We start from the raw sequence: 22,024 nt of genomic DNA on the forward strand, positions 1-22,024 counted from the left end.
TGTCTTCAGACCTGTAATTAGTCTATTGTCTATTTAAAGGGTGTAAAGTAGTCACAGGGCTGTTTGGTGTCATGGTGTGTACCACACTGAACATGGAGCACAGAAAGCTGAGGACAGAGTTGTCTCAGCAGCTTAGAAAGACAATAATTGAGCAGCACATTAAAGGTAAAGACTATAAGATCATCTCCAAGCAGCTGGATGCTCCTGTGACTACAGCTGCTCAGATTATTCAGAAGGTTAATGTCCACAGGACTGGAGACAACCTCCCAGGATGTGTCCCCAAGAGGAAAACTGATGACATGTTGAAGAGATGGATAATGAATGATAACCAAAGAGCCCAAAATAACTTCCAAAGAGATTAGAGGTGAACTCTGAGGTCACAGTTCATCAGTGTCAGAAGACACCATCAGTCTGTTTGAGACAAAGACAAAGGAGGACACCAAATCATAAAGAGACAGACTGAAATTTGGCAAAATGCATCTTCTAGGAGAATGTCCTTTGGACAGATGAGACAAAACTGGAGCTTTTTGACAACAAGTCCCATCAGCTCTGTGTTCACAGACTCAAAAATGAAACAAAGAAAAGAACCCTGAACCTACAGTGGAACATGAAGGAGGCTCGGTTCTGTTCTGGAGCTGAAACAGGGGGTCCTGAATCTGTTCGGAGTACAAGGACATCTCAAGACTGTGAAGGTATTCTGAAGCTAAACGTGCTGCTCAGTGTCAGAAGGCTTGGTCTCAGTCGCAGGTCATGGATCCTTAAACAGGATAAAGACCCAAAACACACAACTAAAAATTGATTCAGTGCAAAGAGAGCCTGAACAAAGCCAGTAATGTTGTAAATGTACACACATTTTAATTCTGTTGGCACATTTCTTCTAAAAAAGTTGAATGAATTGTATGTACTCAAAGAATGTAGGCTACATAAAAAACAACAGTCTGTGGATCATAAACAGTCTCAGATCTCACACTTCACTCGTGTTTGGTGGGAAAATAAAAAAAATAGTCAAAGAAAAGCAGTGTTTGCATTGTTGTTTTTTTTTAATGATTCCAGCTGATAAAATGCAAGGAGAAAGAATAAGAGACCAGTAGGGAGCAAAGCTCGACATGTTGCTCGTGTTAAATGTCACCGTTTTCCTTCGCTGCAAAGTTGGACTCAACTTCAGAGCGTTGCCTGGCAACAGCTGGCGGTCTTCACCCACTCAGGTGTGTTTGGGATGAAAAGGAGGCGACTACGTGGGCCGTTAAAGTGCCGGGCCCCTTTTTTCAGACATAAAATGGACCGGTGACGAGGAGGAGGAGGAGAAGTGTCCTTTTTTTTCTGTACGACAAACACTTCCAGATTGAGCACTGTTTCCACGGTGACCACTATGGGATGCCAAGCCGGTTGCTGGGAGAGGAAGAGGAGGAAGGAGGTGGATGCTGTTCCATAGGGAATGAAGAATGTGTGTGGGCCGGCCTTCGTTCTCCACTGGTGCCTTCGTGTGCGTGTAGGCGGCTGAGGTTTTATTAATACTTTTGCTGCAGCTTTCACGCTGAAATGTGCAGAAAGCTCGCCGATATATTCACAAACCGTCCCCTCCAGCCGTGCTGAAGCTGGGCAGAATAGAGCTAACCCAGATTCTGGCGTGATGATCTCTCATGGACCGAGTTTCCCCACAGAAACCGGGATGTTGACAGAAGGAGCAGATCAGTCCTGAAACTCTGAGTCGATCCTTTTCACTGGGTGCAAAAGCAACAGAAAGGCTTTTGGTGGAGTTCCCTATAAAAACAACAGTTTGACCCTTTATGTCGCAGGGTAGAAACTGTCGGTGCCAAACTGCAAACAACATTTGCAAAGGAGTTCCTTTCGAAGTGTTCGTGCGGGTTCTCGGTTTTGTTGTGTCGCTTGACTTTTGAACACGTTCGAAAAGCTTGCAAGACAAATGTTTTTTCTGATAAAAGTTGCAGAGTCATCGCATGCATCTGGAACCCCTCTCAATTTGGTTTCTGTCAGTCAGAAAGTGCAAGAAATATGGGACAACTTTAGAAGCGTTCGGCAATCTGTGAAACAAACAAACAAAAAAATAAATTATGGCCAAACTGACTTTGTGGTTAAATTTCGAGAAAAAAAAATGCACATAATTCGAAGGAATTTCACAATTTATTCCCAGTTACATGTTGAAGCAATTGAAGGAGATTCGAAAGGCAATCTAGCACGTTTTCTCCCAATCTTATTTTATATTTCCAGCTAGTCACCAACAGCTACAGTTCAGTGAGACACAGTCTTAAAGTCCACACACAGGAAACAGTTCTTTATGGGCGGAGTTTATAGTGCTGACTGAACAAGAAAATACTGTATTTGTGACATCATTAGAGATAGCTTGTTCACTTACTGAGTGAAAACCGGATTCTAGTCTGTCCTTGTTAGTTTCCTCACGCACTGTAGTTTGTTACGGAGTTCCACAGGCCCCCGTGTTTGGACCAGAATGTTTTTCTTATAAACACATTCGTTTGGTGATATTATCATGCACCTAGTGAACACATGAACTGCATGGCTTGGCAGGAAACTTTCTCTTTTATAAAGAAAAGAAAAGGCCAATATGTTTCTTTCATTTTATTGTACTTATTGTTTTAAGATGTCTGCACACGAGAAGGGATTTGTAGACAAATCTGTTAATTAAGATGCACTGCTAAGGCTAAATAATAATGAATGTGCAGTTAAACTTAAGAAATGCATAGAAAGTACTATTTTCATGCCATTTTTTTCTCATACATTTGCAGTGTCACAAATGGATGCATCCACCCTTTACATATTCAACAGTACCGTTTAATTTCTGACAATTTTTCTTGTTTATACTGACTTAACAGTTTGTTCCTGAATAAAAGCAAGTCTTATATGTTACTCAGATGAAGCAATATTATGTACTCATTTTATCAATAAACAGTATTAGTTATAGCAACTGATTTTATTATTACATTTATCTGCACAGCTGCTATTAAATGTTGGTACTGCTGGGACTTGAACACAGGATCTTCTGTTTACAAGACAGACACTTCGACCAGCTAAGCCACAGCACCTCTTAGACAATATGTCTGTTGTTAAAATAAAGAAACTAATTAGAAAGACGGTACTATTGTCTTATACAGTAAGTAAAAACAAGATAAATTGGTCAGAAACCTAATGATACTTTAAGATATGTACTGTATGTAATTAAATTAAGGCTGCCACTAACAACTATTTTTATATTGATCAATCAATAGGAAAGGGCTAAGATACTGATACAAAGCTAAACTGTTTTTACTGACGCTCATTCTTCTTCTCTCCAGAGCAGACCTCAACCTCTTCAGGCTCTCTTCCACCTGCTCCCTTCTCTCACTAAAGTTCACGACATCATCTCCAAACATCATAATCCTGCCTGACAATGCTCTCACTTGTGTGTGTTGTTTCTTTTTTTATAGCAGATCTTTTGCTCTTCCGAGGTACTGTAGCTTAACTGGTCAAAGTGTCTGTCTCGTAAACAGAAGATCCTGGGTTCAAATCCCAGCAGTGCCTACATATGAGCTATAGAGTTATAAAAATCTCACCTCCAATGTCCTTCTGAAGAAGAAGAAGTTTGTTTCCTCTGTAAGCAACAGAGGCACATCTGAAGTGATTGCTTATACCTTCCCTCGTGTTATGGCATTCCACTTGAACATTTTCTCATACTGCATATTTGCTCACAAATAATGATCAATTATCATTTCTCATGTTTTAGCAGATCAATTATCACAATGAATCATGTTTTTCTTCACAAGCCTTAGGAAATCACTTGGTTAGACGTCCACAAGTATGTCCCAAAACAATCATGATTCACTCAGGTCAGATTGAACTTCAGAGAGAACAGTTTCTGAAAGATGACAGGAGGTCAGGGGTCATGGAAAAGGGGCCCTTCTTCATGGTACATATTTATCAGTGAAACCTGATTAAATTTATCAATCAACAACTATTTTTTCTTCATCAAGAGGCAAAATCCCCCCAACCAAAACAAAAAGAATGACATCAGATGAAATTATATCAGAAAACACTGAAAACATAATTGAAATCAAACTAGTATTCCATGTAGTGCCAGAATTTTAAAGTAAGATTTTATAATATTTATGCTCTTTGCTCAGAGTATGTGATAAAAATGACTATCAGCTACTACCACACCAAACTTTAGCTCAATATCTGTAGAACTGACTAAGTTACAACCAGTTTTGTATCCGCTATGGTCACTGAGCTAATGGTCAAATAGATAATAATGAAAAGCTGCTTTTCAATCGTCTTTACCTACAAGTTCGACAAAAAGAGGAAAATCTCTTTCCAGACTTTTAAAAAAGTTTAGAGAAGAACACCAAATCAATCTCTGCTGTTTTCAGCTGGAATCCGGGGTCAGAATTGCTGATTTAAAGAGAACATTGTGTGTCTGTTGTGTTGCGGGGGTAAAAATGTTCAACATTTTACAATATTTTGCCAAAACCATAGACTAGAAAAGCTAAGCATTTGTCATTTATAGTTAGCGAAGTATAAAAATAAAAGTTTATAGACACTTGAGGATATATTTACCAGGTGTATTCTGTTGTTCAAACTTGACCAGAAATGGACTTGATTTTTATAATTTAGGGTGCGGAGAGGCTTTTATTTTTTTTTTTATTTAAGCCATGTACAAAATGTCAGCAGAATAAAAAACAAGCTGTGTGAGAACCTGCATGTTTATAATGTCCACTTGAGTTCTAGTCACATGGATTTCTCTGATAAATCGAGTCCGGTCAGGTGTTCAGGCTTCATTTAGGGAATTTTTCAGGACCAGATAATAACAAACATAACACCTTATTTATTGGCAGATTTGGATATCTCTATCCTCTGATTATTTGGGTCCCTGCTTGGACCAACAGGACCAGTTGTTTTATTTGAAGTCTCCGCATTAGCAGTCGGAGCTTTTTTGAATGCTTGGCTGCTTGTGTTTGAGTGCAGTCAGTTTTTTTTTTTTACAGATACTGAGACGAAAGGCAGGCAATAAAGAATTGATTTAACTCTGTCTGATAATTGTAAATAATTGAAGCTATTAGCTTATTTTGTGTCTGACACTCTGCAGAACTGGCAGCAGAAGCCCAGGCAGGTATTCAGGCTTTTAGAGAAAAATCAAAGACAGAACGACTGTGTTGTAAAGTGTGTTATCGCCAGAGACCCTCTTCAAACGCTCAGTTCTGTAACAACTAACACCTCCTACACTTTTATTGTGCGTCTCTGTATGAGTAATATCTCAGGGCCGGTTGGCATGACAACAAGCCTCCAACAGTGTACTTCAGGATGAGCTGGTCTCTGAGCTCTGATGTGCACAAACACACGTCCGTTAACTCCAGGTGTCTTTAAGTAACTTCATTACAAGCTGCTGATTTCTTCCCCACATTTCTGCTGTTTTACGAGAACAATCTCATTTACTGAGTTGTTGTTTTTTTTTAAAAGTTCAAGCTTACTCATGCACAGAGTCCTCCCTGTGGAGGGTTCTCTGCGCTGCGTCGTATCAGGGAATCTCTGGCTGAGATTTAATTGGATCAGATTGTTCAGTCAGATGATTTGCTGTTGTGCAACAACATCTTTGCTGCTTTGAGTTTGTTTACATCACACAATGACAGACAGTTTCTTCTGCAGCTCCTGTAGGAGGTAAAAAAAAACACAGTTAAAACAGCTGCTACCTTCTTTTTAAAAACACATTAACTTGTCCTGTTAGATCTTAATGCCACATCCAGTATGAAGAATTGGAGCACTGAACATGATATCAAAATGTAAGGAACAGACCTAAACTCATTCAAGTCATATTTATGTCACAGATTTGTTCATGTTAGTAACAAACTTCCTTGTGCACTATAATTAGTTATGGAGTTCCACAAGGGTTTGTATTCAGTCCTATATGTTTTCCTTGATAAACACACTCTTCCGGTAAAATTTGGAGACAGCATGAGATAACCCTCTACGCTGATGATGTTTATTTTTATTTTTATGAAGGTTCCATAAATTTGCTACTGAGAGTAGTACCACATATACTGCAGTGCTGGCTCTTCCTCTGCTCCACAACAGCTGAATGCAAATTTGAGATTATTTGAATATGAAATGTCCACACTTTTTGTCACCTTTTGTTGCCATTAGGTCCTTTAAAGGATTTGCATGTGACTGCACCCCCTTCGTCGGGTTGTTCACGCCGCCATCTTGGATATCACACAAATCCACAAAACAGGACACACCATATTGAGCTTTTTTTGTAAGAGTAATACAATTAAATCAAATTGTTACTAAGGACTAGATGGTGATGCCACAGTTGTGAGGGGGCCATGTTTAGTTTTCTTTGCAGAAGCTTGTATTATCACCATTACAGGACTTCGGTTACACTTATTTATATGTCATCAGCATATTAGGTATGTTATTTTTCATAAAATAAGCAGGGTTAATTGATTTTACATTTTACATTTTGTAAACCATCTTCCATCAGTGATACTTCAGTGGTGCAGCCCAAATAGCCAATAGGACAGGGCCATACAGCGTTATTTAAAGCAATAAAAAGGTTGCATATTGAACAAGAAAAAAAAAGAATTTGTCCAAACAGATCATTTGGAAGAAATTTTCAAGCTTTTTCTTCTGTTTTCCATTTGGACAAGTTGTAATACAGCTAGCATGCTCGAGTAAAAACATCTCCCTGCTATATCCAAATAGGGTTAAAAACAAAAATGACTCGACTATTCTATTCTGTAGTCTGCTTCTCATCTGAGAAGCTTCCTCAACTCAAAAAGCAGAGAGTGTGGAGTTTGAGCTTTTAAAGCTGAGATGTTCTGTAAGCTGGATTCACATGCAGATTACTCTCTCTCCTAACAATAGAGGCTCATTAGGGTCCTTGTTAGCCTGACTCACTGATGAGCCACTCTGGTCACTTGAATACAGGTGTTGATTGGAGTAAAACTGACTGGGGATGAGGCCTAAAGCTCCATTATATGTTTCTAAAAGCTGAAATATGAGACCTCCACCTCTGTCTTATGTTGGTTTCTCTCTTTTGACATAGACCTCCACCTCTCCAGGCTCTCTTCCACCTGCTCCCTCCTCTCACTAAAGTTCACAACATCATCTACAAACATCATAATCCTGGCTGACAATGCTCTTAATTGTGTGTGTTGTTTCTTTTTTACATTTCAGAGGTACTGTAGCTTAGCTGGTCAAAGTGTCTGTCTCGTAAACAGAAGATCCTGGGTTCAAATCCCAGCAGTGCCTACATATGAACTACAGTGTCACAACATTCTCACTTCCAACATCCTTCTGACCCTAAAGAAGTTTGTTTAGTCTGTAAGCAACACAGAGGCACATCTGAAGCGATTGCTCACACCTTCATGTTACGGCATTCCACTTGAACGTTGTTTGATGTTTCTCCCGTTTGACATCAATGGCTTCCTTCACCCCCTCTCAAACCATCTGTCTTCTCGGTCCAAAATATGAACATTTTGGACAGAGAAGTGTTTTTGGCTTAGCTTCTTGGTTCTTTGTTTTTCTGTTTTCAAGGGCTATGTTATCTTTTCATTTTATTTTGGTATTTATTTGTTTTGTTCCTCGTGTCTTTGTTTCCTGTCATCATTTACTTCTCCTCTGTTTTTCTCGTCTTCCTACCACACACATCTTCACCTGATCCTAACTGTAATCACTCACCTGTGCTCACTTCCCCTAATTACCCCTGTCTTTAAAACCTGGTCACCTTCTCCACTAGATATGTTTAGTTTCATGATTTTACTTAGGTTATCCTATATTTCATTTAGATTATACATAATTGATGTTTTTTCTTTCTTTTTTGTGTTTCATTATGTACCTGCTGTATTGGATTCTGTTTTTATTTCTGTTGTAAAGCACTTTGGATTGCCTTGTTGCTGAAAAGTGCTATATAAATAAATCTCACTACACTTCACTTCCTCGCCGGTTCATTCCTTCTGTTTGCTTGTTGCTTCATGTGTTGTATGGTTGTCCCTCTCATCTTGTGTCTCTAGTCCCCCATGGTTCTCGTTGCCTCGCTTTGCTTTGCCTCGTCTTGCCCTTTGTATTTGCTTGGGATTTTTGTTACGTTTAGTTTTGCTACCCCGTCACCTTTTTTGTTTTCTTGTTATTTTGTTTAAAAATAAACTTTCGGGTTTTTTATAATGAGTCTGCGCTCTTGGTTCATCTCGTTCTCCAACGTTTCTGACAAAAATGTTCATATTTTAAACCAAGAAGATAGATAGTTTGAGAGGGGAGTGAAGGAAGCCGTCTATATCAAAAGAGAGAAATCAACTTTAAACAGAGGAGGAAGTCACAGATTTCAGCTTTTAAAAACCTGTAATGGCGCTTTAGACCTGATCCCCAGTCATTTTCACGCCAATAATCACCTGCCAGAGTGGCCCATCAGTGATTCAGGCTAACAAGGACCCTAATGAGCCTCTATTGTTAGGATAGAGAGTAATCTGCATGTGAATCCAACTTACAGAACATCTCAGCTTTAAAAGCTGGAACTCCACACTCTCTGCTTTTTGAATTGAGAAAGCTCCTCAGATGAGAAGCAAAATGTCTTCAGCTACAAAATAAAAGTCCAGTTGTTTTTGTTTCTAACTTCTTTTTTTTTTCATTTATCATGTCCTGCTTGACTGAGAATCTACACCAGCATTTCCCTGATATCCTAATGCACACTTAATAATCCAGGTAGAAACATCTAACAAGGTTGAGTCAGGCCCTCTGGATGGTTACATCTTAGATGATACGTTTCGTCTTCAGTCTGAGGAACTGCAAGCAAACTCAGCCTTATAAGCAGCACCTTCACATAGTGAATCACCCAGTTGGTTGTGACACCCTAAAGTAGTTGTTTACATTCAAAACAGAGCCATCAGTCTAACGACTGATTGTTAGGGCCCTGATGGCCACCTGTTATTCACAGAGGGCTGAGCGATACTCGTAATAAAATCATTGTAGGAGGGGGACAGTTGGACATGGAGGCCTCCGCCCCAGACGGGTTCTCCTCACAAAGATGGCTTCCTTTACTCCTCTCTCAAATTAACATTCCTCTCTATCAAGGATGTGCACATCTTCATCTCTGAAAGAGTGACCGCTGGCCTGCAGATGGGATTAAACCGCAGAGTCCTGTCCTGATGATGTTGCTCTTCTGTGTTCATCCTTTTGGCCGGTGGCTGCTTTGTTTCCCTGATATATAACTGATCACAACTGAACAGCACACACAATGTTACTCTGTTTATGCCAGGGGACCGGATCTTTGCGATGAACCGGTATTTGCCCTAGTGTATTTTGAGGTTTGAAAGCTTCTCTGAAACTCCCGCAACATACAGAATGACCACTGGTCTGGGTTTGGGTTTGAGGTCCTCCTTTTCACCCGGTTGCTGGCTGGAGTCCTGTTTGTGTTTCTTATCTGCTTCCAGGAAGGCCCAGTTAGGATATCCACATTGCTCCAGGGCCTGTCTTGTGTGGGATTTGTCCTTCTCCCTGGCTCCTGGGTTTGTGGGAATGCTGTCTGCTCTGTGGTACATAGTTCTAATGACTCCTAACTTGGTGCTCCAGAGGGTGATGGGAGTGTGGGTCGGTTTGCGGTAAACATCAGTTTCCAAATGTCCTCTATCTGAGACTGAGACCTCACAGTCCAAGAAAGCCAACCTACCATTGAGTTACCAAGACTATATATTTATTTACAGGGTTGAATGTGATCAGTGAAATGTTGGACTTCCTGAGATTTAATTTTGACCCAGGTGTCCCAACGACTCGATGGCGTCCCTGAGAAGGACCAAGGCCAAGGCTCGCTTTTCTGCCTCCTCCAACAATAGGAGAAAGTCTTTTGGATAAAAGACGAAACGTTTCAACAAAGAAGAACCCATCCAGAGGACCTGACTCATCCTTATTAGATTTATCTGCCTGGATTATTGAGCGTGCATCAGGATGTTAAATTAAGACCCTTTTTGAAACCAGTGAGTTTGTAGAAAGTGTCTATTAACAAAACTCCAATAGTAGATTTTTATTATAATGTCATTTAAACTCACTTAACATTTAGATGTTTGTTGATTTTGTTGGATTCATACATTTTCAGAGTTTCCATTCAGTGTTTTTTTTTTTAAATGTGAATATCTGAGTGAGTTCTGTACATAAAGCCAAGATTTAAATTTTTTTGAAAGAATGTAATAATATCACATTTACTCAGACCTTTACAGCAGGTCAGATTGTCGTCACAGCTCAGAGCAACAGTCTTTTTAAAACTCAGGAACAGAAGATCTGGACTCTAGCCCCTGTAGTTGTAGTTCTCTGTGGTTTCGGGGACGAAGCAGGAGAATCTGTAGGGCGGCTCAGAAACGAGTCTTGAAGCCAGAGATCTCCAACTTGTCGATGGATCTCTGGTTGGTAAAAGAGGCTCGGGTGATCCGACTCGTTGGACTTCCTTCTTTACTCAACCAAACCTTCCTGCAGGACACACAGAAATCGCTAAACATCAAATAGGATTCATGAAAACATTTATTTGATTAATAAAACCAAGAGCTCTGTCATGCAGGTAGTCAGAAATCAGAAAGGAAATCAAACTATTTATATAAAGTACTAAACAACAGATGTGTGATGGAAAATAAATAAGAAACTGTGAGTTTAGGGCAAGATGGTATGAGAAATTTGTACCATCTGGAGACAAATTTACCACAAACTGAACCATATTGAGACAAAAATATGATGAAGTCAGTCAGTTAACATTTATTTATGGAGCCCTTTACAACAGCCAGACAGTGAACAGTGCTTCACAATACAGACGTTAAATACAATCACATTACAAAAATACATTAAATAACAGAGCGCCACTAGGTATTAAAAGCCTGCCGGAATAAAAGGTTTCAAAGTTTTGTTTAAAAAGGGACAGATCAGTTATAGAGCGTAAGTCCTGAAGTCGCCGGTGCCACAACTTTTCAATTAAAGATTTCTACAAGAAACACTTTCAGCACTTTTACTACTTTTCCTGTTATGCAGCAACATAAAGAACAGTGGTGAGTTTGGAAATGCAAGCAAGACTTCAAATGTGGGCAGCTGAAGGTGAAAAGAAACTTATTTTAAAGAAGAAGACAAAAAAAAAAGCACCACAATGCACAATGCTGGAAGTAAAAAGAAGGCAAAGGTTGCCATAACTGAACTGAACTAAACTAAAAACCCACGAAACTACGGCCTTCCACAAACTTCCACAAACTTTCACAAACCAGGACGGAGGTGGATCGGCTGGTGTCTTGGTGCAGCTCAAATAACCTGGAGCTTAACACCCAGAAGACGGTGGAGTTAATTGTGGACTTCAGGAAAGCCATAGACCCACCACGCCCTCTCGTTGTCAAGGACCTCACCACCGCCACTGTGGACTCCTTCCTCGGTATCGCCACGCCATCCCCCCGACCATCAGCTCCATCATCAAGAAAGCACAGCACAGGATGTTCTTCTTACGGCAGCTGAGGAAACTCAAAATGCCAACTGAGCTGATGGTAAAGTTTTACACAGCTGTCATTGAGTCCATCCTCACCACCTCCATCACCGTGTGGTTCACTGGAGCCACGAGCAGGGACAAACAGAGACTGCAACGCGTTGTGCGCTCCGCCGAGAGGGTGATCAGCTGCAACCTCCGACCCGTACAGGACCTGTACTGCTCCAGGACTTTAGGACATGCAGGTCGAATTGCAGCTGACCCCTCTCACCCTGGACACAGCCTGTTTAATCTTCTCCCCTCAGGCAAAAGACTACGGTCCATCTGGACCAGAACTTCCCGCCACATGAACAGCTTCTTTCCCTCAGCCACTAAACTGTTGAACAACAGATTATTGACTCTAGCACAACACAGCCACTTTATCCACCTGCCATTATGCTATTATGCACATGGACACTTTAATTCATTTCTTGTTTCATTGTTTACTTATTCACTTGTATTTGTTTTATTTGCACCATTACACCAAAAAGATTTCCTAGCCTGTAATTTGTTTACTGGCAATGGCAATAAAACGATTCTGATTCTGATTAGTCTTTTTTTTTTTTTCCAATCTTTGATTATTAATTTCAAATTAGTGTCATTCTTTTAAAAACACGAGACTCTGAAAAATGAGCACCTTTTACGACTTTCTTTTGACTTCTGTTCGCTTCAAAACACTTTTGATTTCTCCTTTCAAAAAAATAAAAGGAATATTGGGCATTTTCTGTTTTTGTTCTTGCCATAAAAAGAGTTGGGAAGGAATTGAAAGTCACGTTATACAGTGTGATCTGAGGAGAAACCAAAAGAAACAAAAAACACTCCATCATAGAAGCATAAAAAAGCAGAACATAATACATAAAAATAAGATAAGAGTCAAATATTGCTTAATTATTGGGCTGCAAATGAACTAAAAAACGTGTTTCCACTCAGAACCCCGATGTGATCAGAAAAACTATGAACGCTGCAAAGCATTATGGGATAGAAAAAGATGTTCTCCTTTTTCTGAAGAACGCTCCAGTGTTTCCTAAAGAGACTAAAAAAAAAAATTTAAAAACCCCAGAAGCACTGAAGCTTCTTTCTTCAACATTTTAAAGATCTGCACTGGTTCTTATCAGGGCTGACGCTTAGACACTTCCGGGTCTTTTCACTCTCTTTGGAAACTTCCCGAGCGGAGATGTTTCAACTGGATTCCTGCAGAAACTAAAAAAAAAAAAAAAAAAACCCACCCAAATAACAATAAAATAAAATGATGCTGCAGAGCACGGATATCATACCAGATTTAAATAATCTCAGATAAGGGTATGTTGAGAAACGACAGAGTTAAAGATGTTTTAGTGAAATCTAAAAAAAAATATTACGTGGTCAGTCAGAGCACATGTGTCAAAATCCGAGGCCCATGGGCCAGATTGGGCCTTTGGTGACATTTTATCCGGCCCCCCAAGATAACATTTAATATTATTAGCTCTGGCCCTCCTTCTTGTGACAGATCGAGTCTATGTCGCTTCTCATTTAGTTAAGTAAAGTCTTCCTGTGACAGTTACTTTAAAGCCAAGTAACCTTTGATTTTGTTGTGGAAAGACCAACAGAGAGCATCAAATGGGACCGATCCAACTGTTGTTGATAAACTTGCAGCTAATGTGCATCAGAATAACAAGTAATCTAATGTATGTCCTTGATTTCTCTTTTTTATGTCTTTTAAGCTGTTTTAATTAAGGAAAAAAAATCATGAAAGGCACAAGAAATGAACGCTAATGATGCGTTTTTTTAAAGTTCGATCTATTTTTCTTTGTTCATTAAAGTCTGTTTGCTCTAAATTCTATATAATATGAAACTGGGAAAAGGTATTTGATGTTTCCATATGAATGATTGGTTATTACATCTAAAACCAGGGTTAGTTTGGTATGTTTTTTTATAGATATTGATCGAGATTGGCCCTCGGCTGGGACCAAGGTTTTAATTCTGGCCCCCTTGGGTTTGACGCTCCTGAGTTAGAGGTGGAAGTATCTGACTGTGGGACGCACGCTCATCAACTGCAACGCTCAGTTAGTTAGTTGACTAGCTGCAGCGGCCATCTTGAATCACGTTGTGGACGCACATCCACTGATTACCTTCTGAGAGTTTCATTAAAGTCTGTCGAGCGGCTCATCAAATGGTGAATTTTTGCCGACAAAAAGGGTTGACTCGAACAGTTGATCTAAACACTTGATTCTGCACAATCTGTTGTTGCTTTGAGTAGGACTCTCAGCGACTACCACGCCGAATCCTGGGTCAATATCTCCAAAACTGACCGAATTATAGCCGTTTTCTGTTTGCTAAGGTCACCTAGCCGCGGGGAATCAGTGGTAGATGTGCGTCCACCGGTTTACCTTCTGAGCTTCATTAAAACCTCTCCACTGGTTCAGATAATTTGCTAACAGTCAGGCACACTTTCTGCATTCAGCAGCAGGTGATATTGTATTAAACCATAAAACAAAGGCTCATAAGTCAACCGTCCCGACCTTTCATAAAGAAGTAAATCCCCTCAGACTGATTTTGCTCCCGGGACAAAAACTGCAGAGCAGACGGGGGGTCAAGCCCTCATCCGGACCCCCCTGGGGGGGGCCATGATGGGAGAACAGCAACATTCCTTCAGCTATATTTAACCCTGAGAAGGTTCGCTGCGGCGCAGTGGTTCGTTGGCGAGCGGCTGGTCGTAGATTAGAGCAGATTGTATCGGATCAGGGTCAGAACTTCTACTGACACAAAAAAAAGTCTCCAAACAGCGCCGGGGCTTTGTGACCCACTCCTCTAATATCCACAGACACAGCTTAGCGGTAATTCTCTGATGGATTATAATCTGCCGCTGTTTCCCTCTGAAACTCTCTGATCTCTGTCCTCGTCTCACGCACTTCGGACAGGAACGGCGTCTCTGATTGTCTCACGTCTCAGGTCTGGATTGTAGAAACCAATCGGCCTGTTTCTCCTGTTTCATCATCCGGCTTGGTTCAGAGCTCGTCCCGATGGACACCGAGAGCTGGAGGACTGCTGAAGAAGCTGAGACTCAATTATTCAAAATAAAATGCTACGAACAGAAGCTAAAAACTCAGACCAGCAAAACGGTAACTAAACATGGTGTAGCAGTAGCTAAAAACTAAAGTTAGAAAAACAGTAACTACAAGCTAAGACTGGGAAAACAGTAGCTAAAATGAGCAAAACTGTAGCAAAAACTAAAGTTAGCAAATTAGAAAATAAGTTAAGACCAGCACAACAGTAGCTAAACTCTAAAGTTAGGAAAATAGTAGCTAAAATGAACAAAACAAAAGCTAAAAAGTCAGCCCAGCAAAACAGTAGGTAAATATAGTGTACCAGTAGCTAAAAACTAAAGTTAGAAAAACAGAAGCTAAATGTTAAGACCGGCATAACAGTAGTTAAACTCTAAAGGTAGGAAAACAATAGCTAAAATGAGCAAAACACAAGCTAAAAGCTACAGTACCCAAAATCTAGGACCAGCAAAACAGTAGCAAAAATTAACATAACGGTAGCTGTTTTAGTAGCTAAAAGCTAGGACCAGCAAAACAGTAGCTAAAACCTAGGACCAGCTAAACAGTAGCTAAAAGCTAGGACCAGCAAAACAGTAGCTAAAAGCTAGGACCAGCTAAACAGTAGCTAAAAGCTAGGACCAGCTAAACAGTAGCTAAAAGCAAAAAGTAGCTAAAACCTAAAACCAGCACAACTGTAGTTAAACGCTACAGAAGCTAACAGGTAGGACCAACAAAACAGTAGCTAAAATTAGCAGAACAGTAGCTAAAACTTAAAATGCTCAAAACAGCAGCTAAAAGCTAAAAATAAAACAAGTGTGCTGGACCCTTTTAAGGACGGGAAGGATATGAAGAGGAAAAAGAAATGATCAATAAAGTTAAGTTAAATTTAAAAAAAAAAGGAAAACAAAAACCAAACGGCCAAAATGGAGCTGAACAGTTAGAAAAAGCTGAAGCTCCTCAGAAGTAGCTCCAGTCCAAACCATGAAAAAACTCTCAAAAGGAGAGCAGCTGATCACAGCCGTCACCCTATCTGTGAGATGTGCTCGTGAGTTCTCAACGACTCTCAGCTACTACCACACGATTCACTGTGGAGGCCATCTTGGATGGGGTTGACTCCAAACGTTGATCAGCTGTAGAGGTTCATTCGATGATTACTGTCTGAGAGTTTCATTAGGATACGACACGGGTTCGTGTGACATTTTGCTAAAAGACTGACTGGGTTGACTTTTGCCACACGTGTAACAAACGGAAGACAGAAAACAAAAGAAACAGAAAACGGGGAATCTTAATAAAGGAAACCTAGTTTAGATTCAATTCTGAGCAGAGCATCCAGAGATCACTTCCTGTCTGCGAACAATCTCCTCTTCAGTCCTTCATCCTCTCTCAGACAGCTCGACTTGTTTCTCAAACATGTCTCCCTTTCCCTTCACTTTTCTGTCTGCTCGTTTCTCTTGGATTAGTTGTTTTTTTCCTCAGAGGTAAAAGTAGAAACCACCCACCCGCCTGCCTCCCACCAGCAGCAGCAGCAGCAGCATTTTTCCCCCTCCTGGTTCTCAGGCCTGACAGGAAGTGAGGTCGTGGTGAAAGTGGAAAAGGGACAGGAAGAAATGAGCGCGTTGCCGTGGAAACAATGCCATGGAGCGTTCCTGCCTGTGTTAAAGCTCCCTATGGAGGGTTCAGAACGATAACAGCACTGGAACCAGCTTTTTGACGTACTAAGTTCTTGTGCAGCAAAGGATGTTGGTTTGTGTTCCTGCTCTCCCTTACAAAAAAATCCCATGAAAATCACATGTGACTTTCACATGTGATCACATGGGAATCACATGCGAATCACATGCGAATCACATGTGATTCCCACATTTCCACATGTGAAAACGTGATTTTTTTGTGGATTATGTGAACCACATGTGGAAAATGGGAATCACATGTGATCACATGTGAATTTTGTGGGATTTTTTTGTAAGGGCTGACTGTAACGATTAAATAAACCAGACCTTTTCTTGAAGTTTTGGTCTCATCAGCTGCTTTGTGTTCTTCGTTTCCCGTCTGTTCTTTTCGCTTACATCCTGTTTTATTTTGAAAAACCCTCTTCTGTGCGCGTGTCCTGTGAAATTCAATTCTTTTATTGTCGCCGCATCTCCCTGTTTGTTCAGGGGATCAATAAAGTTCCTTTCCATGCTCTGTTTGCTTATTGCCTGCATCCAATCATGTTTTCACCCGTGTCTGTTAGCAAAATATCCCACGAACCACTGGACAAATTCTAATGAAACTCTCAGGAGGTAATTACTGGATGTGCGTCTACAACTGATTAACTTTTGGAGCAAGCCCAATTCAAGATGGGCGCCACAGCTAGTCAATCTTAGCCGACACAGAAACGGCTTCAACTTGGTCAGTTTTACAGATACTGAGCTGAAATCAGATGTGGAAGTAGCTGAAAGTTATCCCCAACACATTCTCTGAGATATCACAAAACGCACAATGCCACGCACTGCGTTTCTTTCAAAATTAAGCCAAATGGCTACAGCTCTCTAATATTTCTCATCAGAAGACGATTTTAGCCTAAAACTGTAGCGTGGAATCCTTGACGCTGTCTTCCCCGCCTCTCCTTTATGAGTCCTAACTCCAAAAAGAGCACAAAATGAAATTAGGAAAAGTCTTGTTCTGCTGTCCTGCAACTGATCTGTATGATTCAGAACTGAACGAAAGCTTTATGAGGGTAATTTGTGTCCAACATGATAAGATTTATCTAAAAAAAAAAAAAGATCTATTATTTTAAAAGATTAAATCCACCCTCTGTAACATTTAATCTGTGTTAATCTCTGTGTAAAAACAGAGTTTATAAACTGTTGGAACACAGTAATAATGAATAAATGTCAGTTTTTGGAAGTTAAAGTTGTCTTGGGCAATTCTACAGACAAAAAAATCAACATAAATCCAGGAGGCCTAAATATATTAACCTCCATAAGTGGGTTAATGTGCTTCCTCTTCCTCTCTGAGTGATGGAACTGATCCAAAGTGAAGGTAAAGAGCTCCACCTGGTGGTCAAAGCATCACTACATGCCCTGGGTCGAACCTGAGTCTGGTTTGAAAGGCCGAAACGCGCAGGAGGTGAGGATTAAAAACAGGAGGTGATTCCTTGTTTCCTTATATATGTCATTGGTTGGAGCGTAACAGTGAGCACTCACATCTCCTCCACCATGTCGGCCGGACCCTGGACCTGACCCACCACCGTCCCCCCGTAGGTGTTCTTCACCCAGCCCACCAGGCCGAGCTGCAGACCCTCCCTCTCCGTGTACTGCAGGACAGGAACCGGGATCAGTGTCACACAGAAGAAAACAGCACACTGATAATGCCGAGAAAACATGCAGCAAACGAGCCAAAAATCAAGATGAGGAAGATTAATACGATCAGAGAACAGTCACGCAATCTAAACAAACACAGAAATGGTTGTAATTCACTTAATCTTACAGATGTTGAGACAAAATCTTGTGTGGTGGTAGCTGGGAGTCATCCTTAACACATACTCTGAGCGCTGAAAGATTGTGCAAGGTCTTTGTTTAGAACTTTGCCAACAGCTGCGTAGAGTCAACTCTGTTCGTCTGTTAGCAAAATATCTCATGAAAACCCTGGATGTGTTTTGATGAAACTTTTAGGAAATCCTCACTGGATGTCCACCTACAGCTGATTAGCTTTTGGAGCCAACCTAATTCAAGATGGCCACCACAGCCAAGTCATCTTGGAAAACGCAAAAGTGGCTGTAACTCAACCAGTTTTACAGGCATTGAGCTAAAACGTGGTGTGGTGGTAGCTGAGAGTCAATCACAACATGCAGTCCAAGTGCTCCTCATTGCTCAAGATCTTTTATGACTTAAGCTCTAACTGTTGAAGTCAATCCTGTTTGTCTGTTAGCAAAATATCTCATAAACCACCAAATGGATTTTGATGCAACTTTAACAAAGTAATCATCAGATCCACATCTACAACTGATAAACTTTTCGACTCAATCCAATTCAAGATGGCCGCCACAGCTTATCAATATCAACTAACACAAAATTGTATATAACTCAATGAGTTGGACAGATATTGAGCTAAAATTTGATATGGTAGTAGCTGAGAGTCATTCACAATGCATACTCTGAGCGTAACATCTCATAGTATCACATGACATTGAGTATACAGTAACCTTTTTTCAAGGTTTGACTAAAACAGCTATAACTCTTTTATTTCTCAACATAAAATGATCTCAGCCTAATCAGCTGTAGTATGCCGTATGCGTTATGTCAGGCCTTTAATCACTTAATAAATGTACAGGTCCTTGCCAACATTAATCAAAAAACTACATTTATCAAACAATCTGACAAATAATCGAATGGGTAAAAACTCATTGTTAAGGTAGATAAATAGAATGGGGAAAATCCCATAATTATCTTAAAAGTAAACAAAGCTTTGTTTTCTTTTTTCAATGCTGCAAAATTTGGGAAAGCTCACGTTTTGAAACAAATAATTAAACAGGTTACAGATCTCCTCTGGGTGGTTAGTTCAGCTCCTGGATACTGGTTGGGTTTTGGAACAAAAACAGACATTTCTGTGTAGGAATAAAAAAGTATTTTCTTTTTTTTGTTTTGTTTTAGAGTTTGGTGGAGATTTAACTTGTCAATCAAACAGGAGGGGGTGGGGGGAGAACTCACCATTCTGAAACAAACACCTGAAAGATAAAATAACAAGCAGTCAGTGAGGTGAACAGCCAACAGATCAGGAAGCTGTAATGTGCGGTTTCTAAAAGCGGAGCTGCCGAGCTGCAGCACAGCTCTGCTCCTTTCCTAAAAATAAGCAGCAGTGGCTCGTTTTACAGCCTGCAGGGGCTCTGGCAGCTCGGCAGGCAGCAGGAAGAAGAGGCAAACGCACAGACCCTGAACGTGACCGAAGATCTCAAAGTCCACCGACACCAGATTGTTGCCTGCCGGGCCTCCTGCAGACATCCTGCGACACACCGACGTGTCTCTCTGACAGCACAGGAGCTTCAGGGGAAAACAAGTGGATCAGCTCGGTTGGACTCCTCCTCTGCTCCTCCTCCGACAAGTTAAAGGAAAATCTCACCTCCTCTCCAGGAGCTGATGGTCTTTGTAGTCTCATCTGGACTTTTCTTTTTTTTTAAGGAAAGTTAGAAGGTGCCTGCCACTTGGGGAGTTAAGCTGAAGCAGCCATCTTGAATCAGTTTTTGGAAAGTTTCATCAAAGTACTGTGAAATCAAGCCCCTGGGCATGCAGACTGTTTCTATAAACATTAGTGAAAGAATGGGTTGCTCTCAGGAGCTCAGTGAATTACAGCGTGGTACCATGATAGGATGCCACCTGTGCAATAAGTCCAGTCGGGAAAAATCCTCACTACTAAATATTCCACAGTCAGCTGTTAGTGGTGTTATAACAAAGGGGAAATGACTGGGAACAACAGCAACTCAACCACAAAGTGGTAGGCGATGTAAAACCACAGAGTTCAAACTTCATGTGGCCTTCAGATTCTCTCAAGAACAGAGCAGAGAGCTTCGCTGAACGGGTTTCCATGGCTGAGCAGCTGCATCCCAAGCCTTTGAACTGCAGTCCTGGCTAGTTCATGTCAAATAAATCTCACCTCTTGGTTTTAAACGATACCAGATGTCGTCCAAGACCTGACCAACCCAACAATCACAGCCTTACGGTCTTCTCCTGTTTAAGTGTGTTTAAAAACGACCAACAAATGTGATTACACATCTGTGAGTTAAAACAGAAAAAAAGGTTTTCATCACTGAATCATCAGAGGAGGTTTTGCTGCTCCGGAATGTGGCACTGTGGCTTAGCTGGTCAAAGTGTCTGTCTCGTAAACAGAAGATCCTGGGTTCAAATCCCAGCAGTGCCTGATTAATAATCTCCTTCCACCTTCATACCAGACTACAGCACAAAAAATCAGTCAGTCTTCAAGGGTGCTTTAAAAATGTAGCAAGCTCCTCAATGAGGTAACAGGTTGGTGATGGTTTTGAGCGTGGACTAAACTTTAGTAGTTGTGGATTATCATCATGGTGGCAGCAAATCTGTGACATGCACCAGCATGGCTGTGCCGAAATGAGAATTTGATTAACCACACTGGCCTCCTTCCTCGGCTATGACCCCTTCATGTCCACACCCCTCTAGCAGTGCTCTGAGCAAGTTACTACAAAACCCAAATACATACATTCATCTCATTTTTAGCTCTAAATATAACTCAGACCTATTGAAATCTCTAAATGCAAAACTGTAGTAGTAAATGAAGTGGACTTGATAAAAGAAAACACACAGTGGTGAGGTGCGCTGTAGGAGCGACAGATAGCTTCAATTGGAGGTGGAATGCATTAAGGATCGGTTCTGAGCCCCTTTCTGTTTGCTCTGGTGATGGACAGACTAACAGATGAGGTCATGCAGGAATCCCCGTGGACTATAAGACAGAGTCCATGTGTGGTAATGAGAGGGAACAGTGAGGCTAAGGAGCAGAGGTCACAAAGGTGCAGGACTTCAAGTACTTAGGGTCGACTGTCCAGGAGAACGGGGAGTGTGGTAAAGAGGAGAAGAAGAGAATCAAGGGAGGAGTTAGAGTTAGAACTGGAAGTGGCAGAGCTGAAGATGTTGAGGTTCTCGTTGGGAGGGACAAGGATGGACAGGATTAGGAATGAGGTCATCAGAGGTACAGCACAGGTCAAAGGACTGGGAGATAAAGTTAGAGAGGCCAGACTGAGATGGTTTGGACATGTGCAGAGGAGGGACAGTGGGTATATTGGTAGAAGGATGACAAAGAAGAGACATATGGATGCAGTTATAGAGGACATGGAGGTAGTTGGAGTGAGGACAGAGGACGCAGAAGACAGAGTTAGATGGAGGAGGATGACTCGCTGTGGTGAAAAACAGAACAGCAGAAAGAAAAAGAAGAAGAAAGAAAACATTAAATGTCTCAATTCATGATATTTACAAGAAGAATCAGGTGGAAGTATTGGTCGGGTCGTGGAGGCAACAGGTCCAGGAGAGCAACCCAGAAGGACTCTCCAGCTCCTCCTTGATGATCCCAAAGCATTCACAGACCAAAGAGGATATCTAAGGAGCATTCCCAAAACATTTTTACCCCAAAAATTATTACTGTTGTAATTTGAGCTCTGTTTTGTTTCCTCTACACTATGAGCTATAGGGTAGATTAATGCAAATTAAGTCACTGACGTGTATTGCTTCTCTTCAGCTGTTGAAGCTTTGCAACTGATCAGACAGCCTTGGTTCTTTTGTTTAAAGATTTCTAATGGACCGTCACTGGAAATCCTGGGGACTCAGCCAATCAGAAAGTGCTCCCCCACCACCCTGAAAGTTCCTGGTAGTTTCGCAGTACATCCCTACCAGGGCCGTTTTCTGTGGTAAATCTTCACATGTGCTGGTAAATGCAGTGGAAATTGAGATGGTAAAGATTGGACACAGAAGAGTGTCCTGCAGTGGAAACACATCTTTAATTCTCTCCTGTGAGTTCTGGGTCTGAC

At 41.0% G+C, this 22,024-nt stretch overlaps 1 protein-coding gene and 4 non-coding genes across 6 annotated transcripts; 3 read left to right on the top strand and 2 right to left on the bottom strand.

Moving 5' to 3' along the window:
- Window positions 1-2,985: 2,985 nt before the first annotated feature.
- On the bottom strand, window positions 2,986-3,059 carry trnat-ugu. Its single transcript has one exon. It is a non-coding gene; the product is annotated as a tRNA-Thr (tRNA).
- A 401-nt stretch (window positions 3,060-3,460) lies between these two features.
- trnat-cgu lies at window positions 3,461-3,534 on the top strand. Its single transcript has one exon. It is a non-coding gene; the product is annotated as a tRNA-Thr (tRNA).
- A 3,649-nt stretch (window positions 3,535-7,183) lies between these two features.
- trnat-cgu lies at window positions 7,184-7,257 on the top strand. The gene has a single exon. It is a non-coding gene; the product is annotated as a tRNA-Thr (tRNA).
- A 2,746-nt stretch (window positions 7,258-10,003) lies between these two features.
- Window positions 10,004-19,579, bottom strand: LOC108247404 (acylphosphatase-2). 2 transcript variants are annotated; one of them, XM_017435504.2, is made up of 4 exons: window positions 19,412-19,579; window positions 19,191-19,207; window positions 17,688-17,797; window positions 10,004-10,458 (listed from the first exon to the last, which is right to left on the bottom strand). In XM_017435504.2, exons 1-4 carry the CDS (start codon window positions 19,479-19,481, stop codon window positions 10,344-10,346), a joined length of 312 nt encoding a protein of 103 aa, XP_017290993.1. In that variant the 5' UTR covers window positions 19,482-19,579; the 3' UTR covers window positions 10,004-10,343. The 2 variants fall into 2 exon arrangements, with proteins under 2 accessions (XP_017290993.1, XP_017290994.1); XM_017435505.3 differs by having other exon boundaries at window positions 19,408-19,548.
- A 741-nt stretch (window positions 19,580-20,320) lies between these two features.
- trnat-cgu lies at window positions 20,321-20,394 on the top strand. Its single transcript has one exon. It is a non-coding gene; the product is annotated as a tRNA-Thr (tRNA).
- Window positions 20,395-22,024: the final 1,630 nt, after the last annotated feature.

Source organism: Kryptolebias marmoratus, linkage group LG22 (genome assembly GCF_001649575.2).
Source record: "Kryptolebias marmoratus isolate JLee-2015 linkage group LG22, ASM164957v2, whole genome shotgun sequence".
Classification (NCBI taxonomy): Eukaryota; Metazoa; Chordata; class Actinopteri; order Cyprinodontiformes; family Rivulidae; genus Kryptolebias; species Kryptolebias marmoratus.